Source organism: Phocoena sinus, chromosome 1, assembly GCF_008692025.1.
Source record: "Phocoena sinus isolate mPhoSin1 chromosome 1, mPhoSin1.pri, whole genome shotgun sequence".
In the NCBI taxonomy this organism is placed as follows: domain Eukaryota; kingdom Metazoa; phylum Chordata; class Mammalia; order Artiodactyla; family Phocoenidae; genus Phocoena; species Phocoena sinus.
In genome coordinates, this window is record NC_045763.1 from 128,955,791 (window position 1) to 128,979,100 (window position 23,310).

At 37.0% G+C, this 23,310-nt stretch overlaps 1 protein-coding gene across 1 annotated transcript in view; it reads left to right on the top strand.

Annotated features, from left to right (window-relative positions):
- The first annotated feature begins 743 nt into the window (after window positions 1-743).
- Window positions 744-23,310, top strand: part of LOC116765140 (dynamin-3-like) — a 162,167-nt gene continuing 139,600 nt past the window's right edge. The window contains exons 1-2 of the mRNA XM_032654435.1: window positions 744-845; window positions 1,894-2,003. Of these exons, the coding sequence (XP_032510326.1) occupies window positions 744-845; window positions 1,894-2,003 (212 nt within the window). The remainder of the gene's footprint in view (window positions 846-1,893; window positions 2,004-23,310) is intronic.

The following is a 23,310-nucleotide window of genomic DNA, read 5'->3' on the forward strand; positions in this document are numbered from 1 at the left end:
CACTATATGCTAAAGAATGCAGTACAAAAGGGAGCCTACTTCTATAGAAAACATGCCAAGGACATTGTATTCCATCTTTACAATGAAATGCAGATTTTCCATTAAAGGCGAATCCATCATTTCAAAAGGTTGAATAGGATGATGCATTAAAAAAATCCAGCTGCTTAAATTTAGGGCATTGAAAAACAACCAGTAAAAAAAATGTTCCCTGCGTCTCAAACATTTTCATTTGATTATGTATTGGGTAGCTTTTCATTCAGTCTGTGATCTTGCCTCTTAGAATGCTATCCTAAAATAGTCTGACAAGTCTTTCAAACAAGTTAGACCCAACTATAATGCTTCATTTATGTAAATTATGTATTTTGCTATTTAGAATATCCTTGTGTTTGCTAATATACTGTTAATTTTTGTACAAGAAACATTGGAATCTTCTTACAGTGCTTTGCTTTTTCATGTTTATTCTTGGGCTTCTCTCACTGCCATTCAGTTTCTTTTATGTTTTTGTTTTGTTTTGTTTTGCTATCTCCTTTGAAGACCTTGTCTGCCAGGACAGCCATTTTGTTCTCCAACCAGCTTCCTTCAACTTCTTGAGTCATCTATTTCTCTCTGCCTCACTATTCTAAAGTGCTCTGCCCAACTTTCCCTGATTAATTTAGGAGAAGTGGCAAAGCCAGTGATAGTTCTTGCAATAACACTCTCTGATGTCTGCAGAGAGTGTGGTCCCCACAAGCAGGCTAGGGAGCATGGAAGAGTTCTGCCCCACACTACTGAGCCGAGACCAATTCTCAAGCAAGAGCTGGAGGAGCTTCAGGAGCAAAAAGGCTTATGTCAAGCATATCTGTATGGTACATGTATTTCCCACAGGCATTAATAGTTGTTTATTAAAAGTCATGGCTAGATCTCCATGCTCTCCTCCTCTGGAGTCTAGGCCTGGTTTTTCTCAGGACTGTCACCCGAGATATACAGAGGACTACTGTTTAACAAGGACTGTGCAAAAGTGCCCCAGGTAATAGATATCGACTAGGTTTCTTAAACTGAGTATTCGGCTCTCTACTATTGTACTGGTTGTTAGGCATTTATGCATATGATAATATTGTCCCTGGGCCAGTCCTTAAAAGTAAATGTTTCTAATAATTCTTTGGCATCCAATATGTTTTGTTTTACCAAGATTAGTTTGGTCCCATTTGCAGACCTCCCCTCTCAAATGTGCATTTTCTTCCTAAAGTGTTGTTAATTTTAAGAGAATTTGTTCTAGTTAATATTAGTTCACTTCTAATGGGTTCTTTTTTTCTCAAAGAGTTTGACAATTTAATGGAATCATTTCTTTCTGGACCCACATTTTATTCTAGACTCAAAGGAAGGAAGTATTTTCTGTGCTTTATCATAGTTTATAGGTGGTATTTCATACTAGGGTCCTTGTGCTTCCAGGCTCTTGCCAGCTCTGGCTATCAAAACTGCTTAGGCTGCAAATAAAATATGAAATGAAATCCATCTGGCATTTCTCATTGAATTAGGACCAGAACGTTTTTGTTAAATATTAACAGATGGCTAAATTTTTAATATCAAACTAACATTTTAAAACATCTAAGGGGACCCACATGAGGAAGAAAGGATAGAGGACCATGTGTTTTCTCCATCCCTGAGCCCTTCCTTCCTCTGCACTTTCCCTCCCCTCATTTTTCTGACCCACGTGTTGAGAACCATTGGAGTCTCCTATCTCAGATAATTTTTGTCCCTTGGTAGCTGGTATCAAAGTAGTGTGTGATGGTATCAAAATATTCTAATTAAATGTTGACCAACTCAGGTGATGTGTTGCTATGGGCATGCTTCAAGATCTTTTATTAAAGCCAATTCTCTCTCTCTTTCTCTCTCTCTCTCTCTGTCTCTCTCTAGGAAAAAGAAAAGAAGTATATGCTTCCCTTGGACAACCTGAAAGTTCGAGATGTGGAAAAAAGCTTTATGTCTAGCAAGCACATCTTTGCACTCTTTAATACCGAACAAAGGTAAGGAAATGAAGCAACTTTTGTCTTCACATTGTCTTTCCTTGAATTTCTACATGATCCAAGATTTCTTTTGCTCCCACCTTGAAATTTGTCAACTCTTCAGTTTTCCTTTTGTTTATTTTGTATTTTTAGCTTTTACCATAGGTTGTGGATTCAAAAGATTTAAACTTAGAATAAGGAGGATCTTCAAGTATTAATTAATTTATTTCCTGCTTTTCCAGAAGGCACCCATGTCATGCTGCTTCCATTCTTAAATTACATTTTGTTACTTTAAAGTCTTCCTTGTCCTGAATTTATTGTTTACATACTTATAAATAAATTACTCAGCTATAATTTTTAATAGTCTCTGTCTAGCATGGATGAATATCACTTAAGACCTTCTCCTATGTATTATGACTCAATTCTTGCATTGATGAATAGAATTATTCAGTTAATGTGAATATAAATATATTGTTCTTTACAGTTTTTCAAAGCACTCTCTACTTTCATTGCCTGGTTTTTGTAACAATTGTCTGTGAGGTAAAAGATAGAGTACTGTGGTTACCATTTCCTAAATTAGAAATGTAGCTCAGAGACTTTCTTAAGATCACAAAATTAGCCCTGAATTTTGGGCTGATTATCATGGAGTACCATCGTTGTTCACTGAAACTAAGCAGTAAAGTTAAGTAAACAAATGGGGAGGCGACAGAGAATTGGATAGAGAGATGTAAAAAGGCTACAACTAGGCAAAAATAATAAAGGAGATCTTTTCCAAATGGAATTGTTATAGGAACAAGCTAATTAATTTCTGTGAGTCAGTTATTAAGAGACTGAGTCTCTAGGTGGCAGGATCTAATTTTAACCCATATCTCAAAGCCTTTTATCTTTATTTAGCAATGAATGAAGTTCCTTGATTAGGTTCAATGACTGGTCCAGGGTCAATCACACAGTAAATCAAAAAAAAAAAAAAAAAAAAAAAAAAGCCCTTCTTCCTACATTCCCAGTCAGTTGCTCAGAGTGACTCATTATACAAAAATACTTAGAAAAACCACAAGAGCGAGCATTTAAAGAATCAAGGGAAAAGAAAATTAAATACAACTCCCTACCAGATACTGTGATGGGATTTTATTAAAGACTTAGTATTGTTTTTGAGAGCAGCTTGTAAAAATACACTGAAAATGATAAAGAAGAAAAAGGTTTCCTGGAGAGAGCAGTAGTGTGTCTTCCACTAGGGCAAAGCTCAGTACTGTTTACATACCTTCCTCAGAGCAGCGGGGAGATGGGAGGTCCTAAAGGAATCTTCAGGGGTATGCTCAGCCTTCTTGTCTAGATGCAGAGCAGGAAGTATGATTACCACACAGGAGGTCAAACTAAATTTGAATCCTTGATCAACCTAGAAAGTTCAGGTTATAAAAGGGCTGAGTACAAAGTAAAAAAATCAGACAACGGTAAAGCATCTATTTAGACAAATACAACTATGGATTTTAAAGACAGCAAAAAACACAAATATAAGAAAACTCGAGGTTTCTAAAAATCTAGGTATTCTGGAATTCTAGACTTGTCAGAAGGTATTGAACTCTTCAACCACTTCTCAAGAACTCTGTGTGTGCAAGAATGTCCCATCTACAGGCACATTTGCCATTTGTCTTTTCCTCTGAAATCTTGATTATTTTCAATTATTTTTGTACTGGCTAGGCCCTCCAGTACAATGTTAAAGTACAATTGGGCATCTTTGTTTTGTTTCTGATTTTAAGGAAAATTATTTCACAACTTTATGGACTTTAAGCACTTTCTTATGCGTACCTGATATCAGGTAAAGAAGATTCCCTGGGTTCCTAGTTGCTAAGGTTTCTGTTTTAATCATGGATGGGTGTTTAACTCTTTTAAGTGCTTTTTTTGCCTCTGTGATTTTCTTCTTTAATCCGTTCATGTGGTGAAATATATTAATAGACCTTCTTATTGTAAACCATCCTTGATCTCCTGGGATTAAACCTAAATTAAATTATGATGTTTTATTATCTATTATGTGTTCCTGGCTTAAGTTTGCCAGCATTTTATTTAGACTTTTGCATCTATGTTCAAAAGTGAAATTGGCCCATAAATGTTCTTTTCTGTACTTTCCCTGCCTGGTTTTCATATCAAGGTTCTGTTAGCTTCATAATTGAAGTGGAAATAAGTTCTTATTTTTCTTTGGAACACTTTGTGTAAGGTAGGGATTAACTGTTAACTGATTGGTAGATCTCACCTGTAAAATCATCCAGCCCTGTGGACAGTTTTGATAAGTAGACTTTTGAATAGTGATTTAATAATTATAGATTTGTTCAGGGTTTCTGTTTTTTTCCATGAGTCAGTTTAGACAAATTATATAATTTTTTAGGAAATGTCATTCTGTTCATTTTAACATATATTAGCATCAAGTATTTCTTAACATTCTATTTTTACAAATCTCTGCTGTATGTGAAATATGACCCCTTTTTATTTCTGATATTAAGCCTTACTTTATTTTAACTTGATCACTCTTTCCAGAGTTGTATCTATTTCCAGAGAACCAGATTTTGATTTTGATCCTCAATTGTATATATTTTGTCTATTTCAAGAATTTCTGCTCCCTTCCTCATTTCCTAACTTGTATTTTGTGTTTACTTTGTAGCTCTTTTTTTCTAACTTCTTAATTTAGATGTGTGGCTCATCAATTTTTATCCTATTTTTTCCTATATATGCATATAAATGTATAGATTTCCCTCTACATATTTTTTTGCTGCTCACCACAAACTTTGTAATATAATACTTTTGTTATCATTAAGTTCTGTTTGCTCCGATCTTCTTTTTCCGTAATCTTCATTATGATTTTTTTCTTTGAGTTGTTTAGGACTGTGTTTTATATTTTATAGTGCATGGAATTTTATTGTTTTGTTTTTGGTTTCTAACTTAATTGTATTGTAGTCAGAGAATATGGTCTACCACATGGTGAAATTTCATAAATATTTCATGTATGCTTGAGAAGAATGTATTGATTTAGGAGTATAGGGTTCCATGAGAGTTCTTTGGATTATACTTGTTAATTATATTATCCAATCTCTATAGTTACTATCTTTTTAAATCTTTACTAATGAAAAAACTTAACAAGTATATATTAGGCAGCTGTTACATGCCAGGCACTGGCATATACTTAAAATACATCTTGAATAAAACAGAGAAAGATGATACATTTTAAGATTATATTCTAGAGAGGAGTGTTGGCAAGGAGACAGATAAAAGCCATAATGAATCTTACTTTATAATAGAGTGGTTTTAAAAAATCACACTTCATGATTGTGAGCTTGATTATTCTAGGAAGTCTGTCAGTTTTTGCTTTATGTATTTTGAGGCCAGTCTAAGAATCTACTAGATTCTTAGAAGTTTAGAATTGTTGTTTCTTCCTGGTGACCTTTTAAAAAAAATCATTTTGTGGAAACTCTCTTTATTTCTAACATTGCTCTTTGCCTTAAAATTTATTTTGTCTCATCTTAATATAGCTACACTACCTTTCTTTTCGTTAATATTTACCAGGTTTATCTTTTTTACTTCCTTTTGCCATCAACCTTCCTTATTAAGTGTTTCTCTTATAATAACATGTAGGCAGATTTGTTTCTTTGCTTTTAATCTAATGTGAGATATCTTTCTTTTAACTAGTAAGTTTAGCCCATTTATATTTTTTATTATTATTACTGATTTATTGAATTAATTTGAACATCCTATTTTAGTCTTTCTCTTTACCCTGCCTTTTCTTTTTTTTATTATGCAATGTCCATTCAGTGTTCACATTTCCAATTATCTCACAAAAATCATTATTTTTCTAATTATTTAATTTTTTATTAGAGTACAATTGCTTTACAGTGTTGTGTTAGTTCTGCTGTACAATGAAGTGAATCAGCTATGTGTATACCTATATCCCCTCCCTCTTGGACCTCCCTTCCACCACCTCCATCCCACCCATCTAGGTCGTCACAGAGCACCTAGCTGGGCTCCCTGTGCTATACAGCAGGTTCCCACTAGCTATCTGTTTTACACATGGTAGTGTATTTATGTCAAACCTAATCTCCCAGTTTGTCCCACCCTCCCCTTCCCCCACTGTGTCCACATGTCCGTTCTCTATGTCTACATCTTTACTCCTGCCCTACAAATAGGTTCATCTGTACCATTTTTCTAGATTCCACGTATATGCGTTAATATACAATATTTGTTTGTCTCTTTCTGGTTTATTTCACTCTGTATGACGGACTCTAGGTCTATCCACATCTCTACAAATGACCCAATTGCGTTCCTTTTTATGGCTGAGTACTATTCCATTGTATATATGTACCACATCTTCTTTATCCATTCATCTATTGTTGGACATTTAGGTTGTTTCCATGTCCTGGCTACTGTAAATAGTGCTGCAATGTACATTGGGGGTACATGTGTCCTTTTGAATTAGGTTTTCTCAGGGTATATGCCCAGTAGTGGGATTGCTTGGTCATATGGTAATTCTATTTTAAGTTTTTTAAGGAACCTCCATACTCTTCTCCATAGTGGCTGTATCAATTTACATTCCCACCAACAGTGCAAGAGGGTGCCCTTTTCTCCACACCCTCACCAGCATTTATTGTTTGTAGACGTTTTGATGATGGCCATTCTGACCAGTATGAGGTGACACCTCATTGTAGTTTTGATTTGCATTTCTCTAATAATCAGTGAAGTTGAGAATCTTCCATGTGCCTCTTGGCTAGTTGTATGTCTTCTTTGGTGAAATGTCTATTTAGGTCTTCTCCCCATTTTTTAATTGGGTTGATTTTTTTTTGATATTGAGTTGCATGAGCTGCTTGTATATTTTGGAGATTAATCCTTTGTCCATTGTTTCATTTGCAAATATTTTCTCCCCGTCTGAAGATTGTCTTTTCGTCTTGTTTAAGGTTTCCTTTGCTGTGCAAAAGCTTTTAAGTTTCATTAGGTCCCATTTGTTTATTTTTGGTTTATTTTCATTTCTCTAGGAGGTGGGTAATAAAAGACCTTGCTGTGGTTCATTGTCAAACAGTGTTTTCCTATGTTTTCTTCTAAGAGTTTTATAGTGTCTAATCTTACATTCAGGTCTTTAATCCATTTTGAGTTTGTGTTTGTGTATAGTGTTAGGAAGTGTTCTAATTTCATTCTTTTGTATGTAGCTGTCCAGTTTTCCCAGCAGCACTTATTGAAGAGGGTGTCTTTGCTCCATTGTAGGTACTTGCCTTCTTTGTCATAAATTAGGTGACCATACGTGTGTGGGTTTATCTCTGGGCTTTCTATCCTGTTCCATTGATCTGTCTTTCTGTTTTTGTGCCAGTACCATACTATCTTGATTACTGTAGTTTTGTAGTATAGTCTGAAGTCAGGGAGCCTGATTCCTCCAGCTCTGTTTTTCTTTCTCAGGATTGCTTTGGCTATTCGGGGTCTTTTGTGTTTCCATACAAATTGTGACATTTTCTGTTCTAGTTCTGTGAAAAATGCCATTGGTAGTTTGATAGGGATTGCACTGAATCTGTAGATTGCTTTAGGTAATATAGTCATTTTCATAATCTTGATTCTTCTAATCCAAGAATATGGTATATATCTCCATCTGTTTGTATCATCTTTAATTTCTTTCATCAGTGTCTTATAGTTTTCTGCATACATGTCTTTTGTCTCCGTAGGTAGGTTTATTCCTAGATATTTTATTCTTTTTGTTGCAATGGTAAATGTGGTTGTTTCATTAATTTCTCTTTCTGATATCTCATTGTTATTTTATAGGAATGCAAGAGATTTCTGTGCATTAATTTTGTATCCTGCAACCTTACCAAATTCATTGATTAGTTCTAGGAGTTTTCTGGTGGCATTTTAGGATTTTCTATGTATAGTATCATGTCATCTGCAAACAGCAGCAGTCTTACTTTTCCAATTTGTATTCCTTTTGTTAATTTTTCTTCTCTGATTGCCATGACTAGGACTTCCAAAACTATGTTGAATAAGAGTGGCGAGAGTGGACATCTTTGTCTTGTTCCTGATTTTAGTGGAAATGCTTTCAGTTTTTCACCATTGTGAATTATGTTGGCTGTGGGTTTGTTATATATGGCCTTTATTATGTTGAGGTAGGTTCCCTCTATGTCCATTTTCTGGCAGGTTCCCTCTGCCCATAAATGGGTGTTGAATTTTGTCAAAAGCTTTTTCTGCATCTATTGAGATGATCATACGGTTTTTATTCTTCAGTTTGTTAATATGGTGTATCACATTGATTGATTTGCATATATTGAAGAATCTTTGCATTCCTGAGATAAATCCCACTTGATCATGGTGTATAATCCTTTTAATATGTTTTTGGATTCTGTTTGCTGGTATTTTGGTGAGGATTTTTGCATCTATGTTCATCAGGGATACTGATGTGTAATTTTCTTTTTTTGTGATATCTTTGTCTGGTTTTGGTACCATGGTGATGGTGGCCTCAAGGAATGAATTTGGGAGTGTTTCTCCCTCTGCGATTTTTTGGAAGAGTTTGAGAAGGATATGTGTTAGCCGTTCTCCTAAATGTTTGATATAATTCACCTGTGAAGCCATCTGGTCCTGGACTTTTGTTTGTTGGAATACTTTTAATTACAGTTTCAATTTCATTACTTGTTTTAGGTCTGTTTATATTTTCTAATTCTTCCTGGTTCAGTCTTGGAAAATTGTACTTTTCCAAGAATTTGTCCATTTTATTGGCAAATAATTGTTTGTAGTAGTCTCTTATAATCCTTTGTATTTCTGCGGTGTCAGTTGTGATTTATCCTCTTTCATTTCAAATTTTATTGATTTGTGTCCTCTCCCTTTTTTTCTTGATGAATCTGGCTAAAGGTTTATCAATTTTGTTTATCTTCTCAAAGAACCAACTTTTTGAGCAACTTCATTGCTGTGCTCAGTTTTATTGATCTTTACTATTGTTTTCTTCATTTCTATTTCATTTATTTCTGCTCTGATCTTCTTTCTCTAGTTGCTTTATGTGTAAGCTTAGATTGTTTGAGATTTTTCTTGTTTCTTGAGGTGAGATTGAATTGCTATAAACTTCCCTCTTAGAACTGCTTTTGCTGTGTCCCATAGGTTTTGGGTCATCGTTTTTTCATTGTCATTTCTTTCTATGTGTTTTTTAATTTCTTCTTTGATTTCTTCAGTGATCTCTTGGTTATTTAGTAGTGTACTGTTTAGCTTCCATGTATTTGTGTTTTTAACAGTATTTTTCCTGTAATTTATTTCTAATCTTGTTGTGGTCATAAAATATGATTGATACGATTTCAATTTTCTTAAATTTTCTGAGGCTTGATTTGTGACCCAAGATGTGATCTATCCTGGAGAATGTTCCATGTGCACTTGAGAAGATAGTGTATTCTGCCACTTTCAGGTGGAATGTCCTATAAGTATCATTTAACTCTGTCTGGTCTGTTGTGTCATTTATTTTATTTTTTTTTCTTTTTCTTTTTCTTTTTTTAAAATTTTTATTGGAATATAGTTGATTTACAATGTTTTGTTAATTTCAGGTGTACACCCAAGTGAATCAGTTATACATATACATACATGCACTCATTTTTAGATTCTTTTCCCATATAGGCCATTACAGAGTATTGAGTAGAGTTCCCTGTGCTATACAGCAGGTTCTTATTAGTTATCTATTTTATATATAGCAGTGTGTATATGTCCATCCCAATCTCTCAGTTAATTCCTCCCCACCAGCCCCTTTGTAACCATAAGTTTGTTTTTGATATCTGTAAATCTGTTCCTGTTTTGTAGATAAGTTCATTTGTATTGTTTTGTTTTTTTATAAATTTATTTGTTTATTTTTGGCTGCATCAGGTCTTCCCTGCTGTGTGCAGGTCTTCTCTAGTTGCAGCGAGCAGGGGTTACTCTTTGTTGAGGTGCCCAGGCTTCTCGTTGTGGTGGCTTCTCTTGTGGAGCACGGACTCTAGGCACATGGGCTTCAGTAGTTGTGGCACACAGGCTTCATTGCTCTGCAGCATGTGGGATCTTCCTGGTCCAAGGCTGGAACCCGTGTCCCCTGCATTGGCAGGCAGATTCTTAACCACTGCACCACCACGGAAGCCCTTGTACTGTTTTTTAAAATTAGATTCCATGTGTGAACGATATCATATAATGTTTGTCTTTCTGTGTCTGACTTACTTCACTCAGTATGACAATCTCTAGGTCCATCCATATTGCTGCAAATGACATTATTTTTTCTTTTTTATGGCTGTGTAATATTCCATTGTATATATGTACCATATCTTCTTTATCCATTCCTCTGTTTATGGACATTTAGGTTGCTTTCATGTTGCTGGCTGTTGTAAATAGTGCTGCAATGAACATTAGGGTGCATGTATCTTTTCAGATTATGGTTTTCTCTGGGTATATGCCCAGTCACCGGATTTCTGGGTCATATGGTAGTTCTGTTTTTAGCTTTTTAAGGAACCTCTGTGCTGTTCTCCATAGTGGCTATACCAATTTACATTCCCCCCACTGCTGTGTCATTTAAAGCTTGTGTTTCCTTACTTATTTTCTGTTGGGATGATCTGTCCATTGGTGAAAGTGGGGTGTGGGGTGTTAAAGTCCCCTACTATTATTGTGTTACTGTTGATTTCCCCTTTTATGGTTGTTATCATTTGCCTTATATGTTGAGGTGCTCCTATGTTGGGTGCATACATATTTGTAATTGTTATATCTTCTTCTTGGATTGATCCCTTGATCATTATGTAGTGTTCTCTCATGTCTCTTTTAACAGTCTTTATTTTAAAGTCTATTTTATCTGATATGAGTATTGCTACTCCAGCTTTCTTTTGATTTCCATTTGCATGGAATATCTTTTTCCATCCCTTCACTTTCAGTCTTTATGTGTCCCTATGTCTGAAGTGGGTCTCTTGTAGACAGCATGTATATGGGTTCTATTTTTGTATGCATTCAGCCAGTCTGTGTCTTTTGGTTGGAGCCATTAATCCATTTACATTTAAGGTTATTATCAATATGTATGTTTGTATTACCATTTTCTTAATTGTTTTGTGTTTGTTTTTGTGGGTCTTTTTCTTCTCTTGTGTTTCCTGCCTGGAGAAGTTCCTTTAACATTTGTTGTAAAACTGGTTGTTGGTGCTGAATTCTCTTAGCTTTTGCTTGTTTGTAAAGCTTTTGATTTCTCTGTTGAATCTGAATGGGATCCTTCCTGGGTAGAGTAATCTTGGTTGTAGGTTTTTCTCTTTCATCACTTTAAGTATATCCTGCCACTCCTTTCTGGCCTGCAGAGTTTCTGCTGAAAAATCAGCAGATAACCTTATGGGGATTCCTTTTTATGTTATTTTTTGCTTTTCCCTTGCTGCTTTTAATATTTTTTCTTTGAATTTAATTTTTGTTAGTTTGATTAATATGTGTCTTGGTGTGTTTCTTCTAGGGTTTATCCTGTATGGGATTCTCTGCACTTCCTGGACTTGATTGACTCTTTCCTTTCCCATGTTAGGGACGTTTTCCACTATAATCTCTTCGAATATTTTCTCAGACCCTTTCTTTTTGTCTTCTTCTGGGACACCTATATTTCGAATGTTGGTGTGTTTAATGTTGTGCCAGAGGACTCTGAGATTGTCTTCAATTCTTTTCATTCTTTTTTTCTTATTCTGCTCCTCAGCTTTTACTTCTACCATTTTGTCTGCCAGCTCACTTATTCGTTTTTCTGCCTCAGTTATTCTGTTATTGATTCCTTCTAGTGTATTTTTCATTTCAGTTATTGTGTTGTTCATCTCTGTTTGTTTGTTCTTTAGTTATTCTAGATCTTTGTTGAACATTTCTTGTATTTTCTCGATCCATGCCTCCATTCTATTTCCGAGATTCTGGATCATCTGCACCATCATGACTCTGAATTCTTTTCCAGGTAGGTTGCCTATTTCCTCTTCATTTATTTGTTCTTGTAGGTTTTTACCTTGCTTCTTCATCTGTGACATACTTTTTTGTCATCTTTTTTTTTTTGATGGGTGGGATTGTGTTCCCGTCTTACTGGTTGTTTAGCTTGAGGCTTCCGGCACTGGAGTTTGTAGGCTGTTGGGTAGAGCTGGTCTTGGAGCTGAGATGAGGGCCTCCAGGAGACCTCACTCTGATGAATATTCCCTGGGGTCTGAGGTTCTCTTTTAGTCTAGTGGTTCAGACTCAGAACTCCTACCACAGGAGCTCAGGCCTGACCCCCAGCTCATGAACCAAGATCCCACAAGCCGTGCAGGGTGGCAAAAAAAGAAAAGAAAAACAAAAAAACAATGCAGAACAATAACAAAGTGTAAAAAAATAAAATAATATTAGAAAACTAACAGATATGTTAGAATTTTAAAAAATATATATATATATATATAAATGAAACAACAACTGGAAGGTAAAATAGAACTACAATAGCAAAAAAGAGGAGAAAAAAAGAAAAGGCCAGAAAATGCCTTAGCTGTGGGGGGCGAGGCTTATGCAGGGGTGGGGTTTAGGCGATGGGCAGGGCCCATGCTTAGGACCCAGAGGGCTGGAAAAGTCCCTGGCACGGCGGGAGGGGGCACTTAAGCTCAGTGCAGCAGGAGGGGCCCAGGAGTGCCTCTGGCCTTGGAGGCCAGAGGACCAGGTCCAGGACCTCAGCAAGTTCTCTGGGTCTGAGTGGGCGGTGGAAACACTAGGCACGTTCCTCCTGATCCTCCATTCCTGGAGGGTTCCTCCCCCTTGGCCTCTCTTCTTCCCCCTCTCCATCCCTCCTATGCCCCTAGGACCCATGCAGCCAGAGGAGGATCCAGAGAGCAGGGGACCAGACCCGGAAGCCCAAAAGGCTTCCCTGGGCCCGATTGGGTGGGACAAACACCCTTTGCACCTCCCCTGATCCTCTGATCTCAGAGGGCCCCTCCCACCTGCCTCTCCTCTTCTCTCCCCCTACCTCCCTCCTATGCCCATAGGACCCACATGACCAGGAGGGTCCTTAGAGGGCAGAGGACCAGGCCCTGGAGCCCAGCAGGCTTCCTGGGGCCTGATATGGTGGGAGAAACACCCTCTGCACCTCCCCTGATCCTCAGAGCCCCCAAGGGTCCTTCCAGGTGTGGGAACCCCTCCCCTCTCCCAGCCACCCCTCAGGGGCACTGGTCCTGTCTGGCCTCCACTTCTACCCTCTCACTTCCCCACACATCCTACTCGGTCGCTCAGAGGTTCCTCCCATCTCCTTGGGCATCAAGGTTCCCCACCAGCGTCCAAAAGGTTCGCTAGTTGTGGGGAGATGCAAGCTCCACATCCTCCCATGCCACCTTCTACCCTGCCTTTTGTATACTTGTTTTACCCCCTTCTTTCCAGACTCATTTTTCTTCATTTCAGGTTAACTTATTTTTTTCCTTGGCTTGGAATTTACAATATACACCTTATTTTTATTCGTTTAGGCATCCCTTTAATATTTTTGACTTAAAGCTTGAAATTAGTCATTCTACTCTTTTTTCATAATGACTTCAAAACACTTTAGCTCCACTAATTCTCTCCTGATTTCCATGTTATTTTTACCCAGTATTTGAGTTCCACCTTACTTTTTACCACCTTACTCAATATTATAATTGATCCACAAACTCAATGCTTGTTTAGATTTATTGACGTGATCTCCAATTTCTTTGTTTACTTTTCTTCTTGCATCCCAGTGTTTAATTTTGTTTCATTCTCTGTCACACTAAAGTATACCCTTTAGAAATCCCTTCAGTGGGTGCTACTTGATTGTAACTCAGTTTGGTGTTGTTTTTATTTTGCCCTCAATTTTGAATAATACTTTAGTTGGATATTAAATTACAGATTGATAGTTCTTTCACCCGATAAATTTGAAGTTATTATTTCCTTATCTTCTGACTTCAGCTCTGCTTTTGAGAAGTCAACTGCCAGTCTAATTATTGCTCCTTTCATAAGTTAATCTGTATTTCCTCACTGGTTGATTTTAAGATCACTTTTCTCATTGATATATTGAAATTTTGATACAACGTGTTTATGTGTGTTTGTTGCTTTATATTTGCTTCTTGGGATTCATTGTGTTTAGTAAACCTTATGATTCATGACTTTCATAAAATCTGAAAATCTGTATATCATCTCTTTGACAGTTTTTCTAATTTGAAGTATAGTTGATTTACAATATTGTGTTAGTTTCCGATATATAGCAAAGTGATTCGAATATATAGGTGTATACACACACATACACTTTTTTTTTCTATTCTTTTCCATTATAGGTTGTTGCAAGATATTGAATATAGTTCCCTATGCTATACAGTAAATCCTTGTTGTTTATCTATTTTATTTATGGTACTGTGTGTCTGTTAACCCCATACTCCTGATTCATCCCTCTCCGAATTCTGCTTTGGTAACCATAAGTTTGTTTTCTATGTCTGTGTGTCTGTTTCTGTTTTGTAAATAAGTTCATTTGTACTATTTTTTACAATCCATATATAAATGATGTCATATAATATTTGTTATTCTCTGTCTGACTTGCTTCACTTAGTATGATAATCTCTATGTCCATCCATATTGTTGCAAATGGCATTATTTCATTCTTTTTTTATGACTAACATTTCATTGTGTGTGTGTGTGTGTGTGTGTGTGTATACATACATACACCACATCTTCTTTATCCATTCATCTGTTGATGGACATTTAGATTGTCTCCAAGTCTTGGCTGTTGTAAATAGTGCTGCAATGAACATTGAGGTGCATCTATCTTTTCAGATTCTCATCTTTTCTGGGTATATGCCCAGGAATGGGATTGCTGTATCATATGGTAACTATTTTTAGTTTTTTAAGGAACCTCTATACTGTTTTCCATAGTGGCTGCACCAATTTACATTCCCACCAACAGTGTAGGCGGATTCCCTTTCTGCACACCCTCTCCAACATTTATTATTTGTAGACTTTTTGATGATGGCTATTCTGACCAGTGTGAGGTGATACCTCATTAAAGTTTTGATTTACATTTCTCTAATAATTAGTGACGTTGAGTGTGTTTTCATGTGCCTGTTGACCTTGTGTATGTCTTCTTTGGAGAAATGTCTATTTAGGTCTTCTGCCCATTTTTTGATTAGGTTGTTTGTTCTTTTGATATGGAGTTGTATAAGCTGTTTTTACATTTTGGAAATTAAGCCCTTGTTGGTAACGTCTTTTGCAAATATTTTTCCCATTCTGTAGGCTATTTTTTCATTTTGTTTATGGTTTCCTTTACTGTGCAAAAGCTTAGAAGTTTGATTGGGTCCCATTTGTTTATTTTTGCTTTTATTTCTTTTGCCTTGGGAGACTGACCTAAGAAAACATTGCTACAATTTATGTCAGAGAACGTTTTGCCTATGTTGTCTTCTAGGAATTTTATGGTGTCCTGACTTATATTTAAGTCTTTAAGCCATTTTGAGTTTATTTTTGTGTATGGTGTGAGAGAGTGTTCTAACTTCATTGGTTTACATGTGGCTGTCCAGCTTTCCCAAAACCACTTGCTAAAGATGCTGTCATTTCTCCATTGTATATTCTTGCTTCCTTTGTCGAAGATTAATTGAACATATGTGTGTGGGTTTACTTCTGGGCTTTGTATTCTGTTCCATTGATCTATATGTCTGCTTTTGTACCAATGTCATGATGTTTTGATTACTGTAGCTTTGTAGTATTGTCTGAAGCCTGGAAGGGTTATGCCTCCAACTTTGTTCTTTTTCCTCAGAATTGCTTTGCAATTATGGGTCTTTTCTGGTTCCATATAAATTTTAGGAGTCTTTATTTTAGATCTGTGAAAAGTGTCATGGGGAAATCAGTGGGGTTGCATTAAATCTGTAGCTTGCTTTGGGTAGTATGGCCATTTTAACAATATTAATTCTTCCAATCCAAGAGCATGGGATATCTTTGCATTTTCTCAAATCATCTTCAATTTCCTTTATCAATGTTTTGTACTTCTCAGCATATAACTCTTTCACCTCCTTGGTTAGATTTGTTTCTGGATATTTTTCTGATGTGATTTTAAAGAACATTTTTTTTTACTTCCTCTTTCTGATATTTCATTGTTACTGTACAGAAATGCAACAGAACTGTGTGTATTAATCTTGTATTTGGTTACCTTGCTGAATTTATTTATCAGTTCTGATAGTTTTATTGTGGAGTCGTTAGGATTTTTGGTATATATTATCACGTCATCTGCATATAATGACAATTTTATGTCTTCCTTTCTGACTTGGATATGTTTTATTTCTTTTTCTTTTCTAATTGCTGTGGCTAGGACCTGCAATACTATGTTGAATAGAATTGGTGAGAGTGAACATCTTCTCTTGTTCCAGATTTTAGCTGAAAAGGAAAGCTTTCAGCTTTTTACTGTTGAGCTATATGTTGGCTTTGGGTATATCATAAATGGCCTTTGTTATGTTGAGATATGTTCCTTCTATACCCACTTTGGTGGGAGTTTTTATCATGAATGGATGTTGAATTTTATCAAATGCGTTTTCTTCATCTATTGAGATGACCATGTGGTGTTTGTCTTTTCTTTTGTTAATGTTGTGTATTGTATTGATTGGTTTGGGTATGTTGAACCATCCTTGTGACTCTGAGATGAATCCACCTTGATTATGGTGTATGTTCGTTTTTATGTGTTGTTGGATTCAGTTTGCTAAGATTTTATTGAGAATGGTTGCATTTATATTCATCAAAGATACTGGCCTGTAATTTTCTTTTTTGGTAGTGTCTTTGCCTGGTTTTGGTATCAGGGTAGTTGTGGCTTCATAGAATGACTTTGTGAGTGTTTCCTCTTCTTCAGTCTTTTGGAAGAGTTTGAGAAGGATTGGTGTAAGTTCTTTGTATGTTTGGTAGAATTCCCCAGTGAAGCCATCCTGGACTTTTGTTTCCAGGGAGTTTTTTTAATTAAAAGTTCTATTTACTTCTAGTGATTGGTCTGTTCAAATTATCTATTTCTTCTGTTTTTTTAAAAATATTTTTTAATTTACTTGGTTGGGCCAGGTCTTAGTTGAAGCAGGCAGGCTCCTTAGTTGTGGCTTGTGGGCTCCTTAATTGTGGCAGGCAAACTTGGTTGCAACATGCATGTGGGATCTAGTTCCCTGACCAGGGATAGAACCCAGGCCCCCTGTATTGGGAGTGCTTAGTCTTCACCACTGTGCCACCCGGGAAGTCCCTCCATTTCTTCTTGATTCAGTTTTGGTGGGGTGTATGTTTCTAGAAATTTGTCCATTTCTTCTAGGTTGTCCAATTTGTTGGCATATAACTGTTCTTAGTATTCTCTTATGGTTTTGGTTTCTTTTCTATGGTATTGGTTGTTATTTTTTCTCTTTCCTTTCTTATTCTGCTTATTTGGGTCATTTCTCTTTTCTTCTTGGTGAGCCTGACCAGAGATTTGTTGATTTTTTTTTTTTGTCCTTTCAAAAAACCAGCTCTTGGTTTTATTGATTTTTTTTTTCTATTTTTTAATCTTTTTTCATTATTTCCTCTCTGATCTTTATTATTTCCTTCCTTCTGTTCACTTTGTTTTGTTTGTTCTTTTTCTAATTCTCTTAGGTGGTAGGTTAGGTTGTTTATCTGAGATTTTTCTTATGTTTTGATGAAGGCCTGTATCACTATGAGCTTCCCTTTTATGACTGCTTTTGCTGCATCCCTTAGCTTTTGTATGGTTGTGTTTTTATTGTCATTTGTCACAAGGTATTTTTTTTATCTCCTCTTTGATTTCATCATTGACTTTTTTTTTTTTTAGTAGCATGTTGTTTAGTCTCCATGTTATCGTTTTTTCCTTGTTTCTCTTTCTGTGGTTGATTTCTAGTTTCATGCCGTTGTGGTCAGAAAAGATGCTTCAAATGAGTTCTATCCTCGTAAATTAGTTGAGGTTTGTTTTGTGTCCTAGTATGTGATCTATCCTAGAGAATGTTCCCCATGCACTTGAAAGTAATGTATGGTCTGGGTTTTTTGGATATAATGTCTTATAGATATCAATTAAGTCTAACTATGGTGTCATTTAGAATCTCTGTTGCCTTACTGATTTTATGTATGGAAGATCTGTCCATTGATGTCAGTGGAATGTTTAAGTTTCCTACTATTATTTTATTCCCATCAATTTCTCCCTTTAAGTCTGTTAGTATTTGTTTTATGTATTTGGGTGCTCCTGTATTGGGGGCATATATGTTAATGAGTGTAATATTCTCTTCTTGTATTGATCCTTTTATCATTATGTGGTGTCCTTCTTTATCTTTCTTTACGGACTTTGTTTTAAAGTCAGTTTTGTCTGATGTGAGTATTGCTACCCCTGCTTTTTTGTCATTTCCATTTGCATGAAATATCTTTTTCCATACTCCCTTACTTTCAGTCTATGCTTCCTTCTCCCTAAAGTGGTTCTCTTGTAGGCAGCATATTGTAGGCTCTTACTCTTTTTTTTTTTTAACATCTTTATTGGAGTATAATTGCTTTACAATGGTGTGTTGCTTTCTGCTGTATAACAAAGTGAATCAGCTATACATATACATACATCCCCATATCTCCTCCCTCTTGTGTCTCCCTCCCACCCTCCCTATCCCACCCCTCTAAGTGGTCACAAAGCACCAAGCTGATCTCCCTGTGCTATGTGGCTGCTTCCCACTAGCTGTCTATTTTATATTTGGTAGGGTATATATGTCCATGCCACTCTCTCACTTCATCCCACCTTACCCTTCCCCCTCCCCGTGTCCTCAAGTCCATTCTCTATGTCTGCATCTTTGTTCCTGTCCTGCCCCTAGGTTCTTCAGAACCTTTTTTTTTTTTAGATTCCATATATATGTGTTACCATACGGTATGTGTTTTACTCTTTCTGACTTACTTCACTCTGTATGACAGTCTCTAGGTCCATCCACCTCACTACAAATAAATCAATTTTGTTTCTTTTTATGGCTGAGTAATATTCCATTGTATCTATATGCCACATCTTCTTTATCCATTCATCTGTTGAAGGACACTTAGGTTGCTTCCATGTCCTGGCTATTGTAGACAGAGCTGCAGTGAACATTGTGGTACATGACTCTTTTTGAATTATGGTTTTCTCAGGGTATATGCCCAGTAGTGGGATTGCTGAGTCATATGGTAATTCTATTTTTAGTTTTTTGAGGAACCTCCATACTGTTCTCCATAGTGGCTGTATCAATTTACATTCCCACCAATAGTGCACGAGGGTTCCCTTTTCTCCACACCCTCTCCAGCATTTATTGTTTCTAGATTTTTTGATGATGGCCATTCTGACTGGTGTGAGGTGATACCTCATTGTAGTTTTGATTTGCATTTCTCTAATGATTAATGATGTTGAACATTCTTTCATGTGTTGGTTGGCAATCTGTTTATCTTCTTTGGAGAAATGTCTATTTAGGTCTCCTGCCCATTTTTGGATTGGGTTGTTTGTTTTTTTGATATTGACCTGCATGAGCTGTTTATATATTTTGAAGAATAATCCTTTGTCAGTTGCTTCGCTTGCAAACATTTTCTCCCATTTTGAGGGTTGTCTTTTCGCCTTGTTTATGGTTTCCTTTGCTGTGCAAAATCTTTTAAGTTTCATTAGGTCCCATTTGTTTATTTTTGTTTTTATTTCCCTTTCTCTAGGAGAAGGGTCAGAAAGGATCTTTCTGTGATTTTTGTCATGGAGTGTTCTATTTAGGCTCTTATTCTATTGTCCAATCTGCCACTTTATGTCTTTGATCCATTGATCCATTTAGTCTATTGACATTTAAGTTTATTATTGATAGATATGTATTTATTGCAGTTTTAAGTTTTGTTTTCCAGTTGACTTTGTATTTCTTCTTTGTTTCTTTTTTGTTTTGTTTTTCCTTTTGTGGTTCAATGATATTCTTTTGTATCATGCTTGAGTTCTCTACTTTTTAGTTTTTGTGAATCTGTTGTGTTTTTGATTTGTGGTTGCCCTGGGTTTCAAGTATGTTAACCCATTACTAGATCTACTTGCTTTCAACTGGTAGTCATATAAGCTCAAACACATTCTAAAAAAACTGCATTTTTTACTCCACTACCCCCATTTTATGATTTTTATGTCCTCCTTTACATCTTCATGTTTATCGTTTTGCTGTCCATTGTAGTTATAATTGCTTTCACAAAGTTTTTTGATTTTTTTTACATCTGTGTACTGGTTTATTTAAGTTATTTACTTTCCTATTGTGAGTTTCTCTTTCCTATAAATTCTTGGTTCTTTTTTATTTAGAGAAGCCCTTTCAGTATTTCTTTTTGGATAGGTGAGTATTGCTGTACTCTTTTTGTTTTTACTTGTCTGAGAAATTCTTTATCTCTCCTTCTATTCTAAATGGTACTCTTGCTGGATAGAGTATATAAGTGTACAGATATTTCTCTTTCAAGACTTTGAATATATTTTGCCACTCCCTTCTTACCTGCAGCATTTCTGTAGAGAAATCAGCTAATAGCCCTGTGGGGTTCCCTTGTAATTAACTCTTTGTTTTTCTCCTGCTGTCTGTAGGATCCTCTCTTTATCTTCAACTTTTGTCATTTTTATTATAATATGTCTTGATATAGGTCCGTTTGGGCTCATCTTCTTTGGGACCCTTTGTGCTTCCTGTACCTGGACGTCTGTTTCCTTCTTTAGGCTTGGGAAGTTTTCAGCCATAATTTCTTCAAATATATTTTCAATCCTCTTTTCTCTTTCTTCTCCTTCTAGGATTCCTATATGCATAGACTGGCATGCTTTATATTATCCCATAGATCTTGTATGTTGTTTTCACTTCTCATTTGTCTTTCTGTCTGCTCTTCTGATTGGGTGATTTCCATTATTCTATTTTCCAGATCATGTATTTGTTTTTCCTGCATTATTTAATGTGCTATTTATTGCCTTTAGCTTGGTTTTCATCTCTGCAATTGAGTTGTCTAATTTTGATTGGCTCCTCTTTATAGTTTCTGGTTCCTTGTTACAGTGATCTGCATTTCTTTGATAGTCTTTCTTAATGCCTTCAGATGTTTTATTACCTTCTTTTTGAACTCAGGGCCTGGTAGAATGGAAAGGTCTGTTTCATTGTTTGTTCTTTCAGGGGATTTTCTCTTGTTCTTTTAACTGGGAGTAGCTCCTCTGCTTTTTCATTTTACTTATATTTCTCTGACCCTGTGAATTTAAGAGAAACAGTTATCTGCTATGGTCTTGAAGGGCTGTTTTTTTTTTTTTTTTTTCTGTGGGAGTGACCCCGTGTAGTCTGTGTGAGTCCAGAATTTTTGGTGCAAAGGTTGCTTTTGGTATGGATGCTTGCCACAGCTTTCCTCAGGGTGTGCTGGCCCTTGTCCCCTTAATAGGGCATGTGTTTGGTGTTGTGGTGTCCAGAGCCCATACTGGTTGTTAGGCGGGGCCTCCTCTTTGCTCTGTGGTTATTACAGCCCTGTCTGGGGCAGGTCTGCTCTGCCCCTGGTGTAGAAGACCCCAGATCCGTTTTCAAGCTGTGGTGTGAGGTAGGCGGGACTGGAGCTCTCCCTTTGTGGAAGGAGCTGCTTCGTGTTCTTCCCCAGGAGCTGTCTGCTATGATTCTGTGACACCACCATCCGCAAAGATCACTGTTGATGGTGCTCCTCTCGGGGGCCAGGTCCTCTGTGGGAGTGCCAATAATTGACTCGGAAAACCCTCAGGTGTGTATGCAGGCTCACACACCTGCTGGCACAAAAATCCACTAATGCCATGTCTCCACACCCACTGTGAGAGAGCAGGCAATTGGCTCAAATTTCAGCCCCACCTGTGCATGTGTGCACCCACACAGTTTTATGCTGCTGTTGCCTGGACCCATATCTGCTGTGGGAGCACCTATAACTTGCTCAGATGTCCCTCAGGTATGTGTGTGCTCACGAAGCTGCCAGTGTAGAAAACCCACCGAAGCCACACCTCCAGGCCCATTGTGAGAGCCCAGGTAATTGACTCAGATTTCAGCCCTGCCTCTGCATGTCTGTGCCCACAAAATTTGCAAACCTGTGGTGGCTGGAACTTTGTCCCACTGTAATAATGCTGATGATGCACCTTCTATGGTGGATCTACATCCCTCCCTTCCCATGTTGACAGTGAGTCTCCTATGGCAGATCCCTGCTCTGTCCTGCAGGCACCCCCGGTTGTGGCCCAGACCACAGTCCAGGCTCTTCAGGCTGTTTCTGCACAGCCAAACCAAGTCCTCTTTCTGGGTCTGTGTGCTGAAGCCCAAGTTTCGCACCCAGTTGCTGCACACACCAGCAGGCACGCCTCTCAGGCTGGGAAGTGCAGCGGGGTCACAAGAATTGTCTGTGCTGGTCTCTCTCTGTCCTACCTACTGCAAACTGGGTGTTGTACTCTCCTCTTGAGCCTCTGAAGCTCCCTCTCTGTCCTGGCGGACATCCCAGCTGGTGAAGGAGGTTCCCAGGATGAGGGAACCTTTCCTTTTTCACAGTTCCCTCCCAGGGCACAGGTCCTATCCCAATTCTTCTCCCTTTTCCCTTTGTTCTACCTGGTTACATAGGGATCTTTCTTGTAGCTTTGGTTGTATGAGATCTTCTGCATGCTTTCAGTAGGTATTCTGTGAGAATTGTTCCACATGCAGATGTATTTTTGATGTATTTGTAGGGAGAGGTGAGCTCCACATCCCTCTTCTCCACCATCTTGATTTCTCTCCATTATCTCTTTGACTTTTGTCTCTTCTCTGTTCTTTCTTGTTTCTCCTTCTAGAATTCCTATTAGACATATACATACTAAAACATTTACTCCTGGACTTCATGTGTTTAACTCTCAATCTTGTATTTATCTCTTTGTGACTTGTTTTGGGACATTTTTTTAGTTCTACCTTCTAGTTTCTCATACCTTCTTCATATGTGACTAGGCCAGAACAAACTTGCCTGTCATCTTTCTTTTCTAGCAGACAGATTTCTTTTTTGCAATCTATTCTTTTTCTGAGGATGAGCCCTTTGAAGAGTCCTAGTTTTCACATAAATCCCAAGATTGTGTTTCCTTTTATTTTGTGGCCACTGAAATTCAAGCCTTTTGGTCACTAAAACTGACCCAGTGGCAAAAGAGATAAAAGATGTAGTTCTTCTTGGCTTGGTTTTCAGCACTTCTAGCTGCCTTGTAGGAATGAATTCTAAAATTTTCCATTCTGCCAATTTTGTTGAAATGAAAATGTCTTTTATTACCATTAGATTATTGAAACAAAAAACTATGTTCCTGACTTCCCCTAGGAGGGAGGATTGTGATAAAAGTGATAAAAGTCAACCTGGGAGTTCTCTGTGTTTTCAAGCATGAATGTTTTATAAACCAAGTAGGGAAAAACAACTGTCATTCTCCTATTCTCTCATTCATTTTCTCAATAAATAAATATTCATTCTG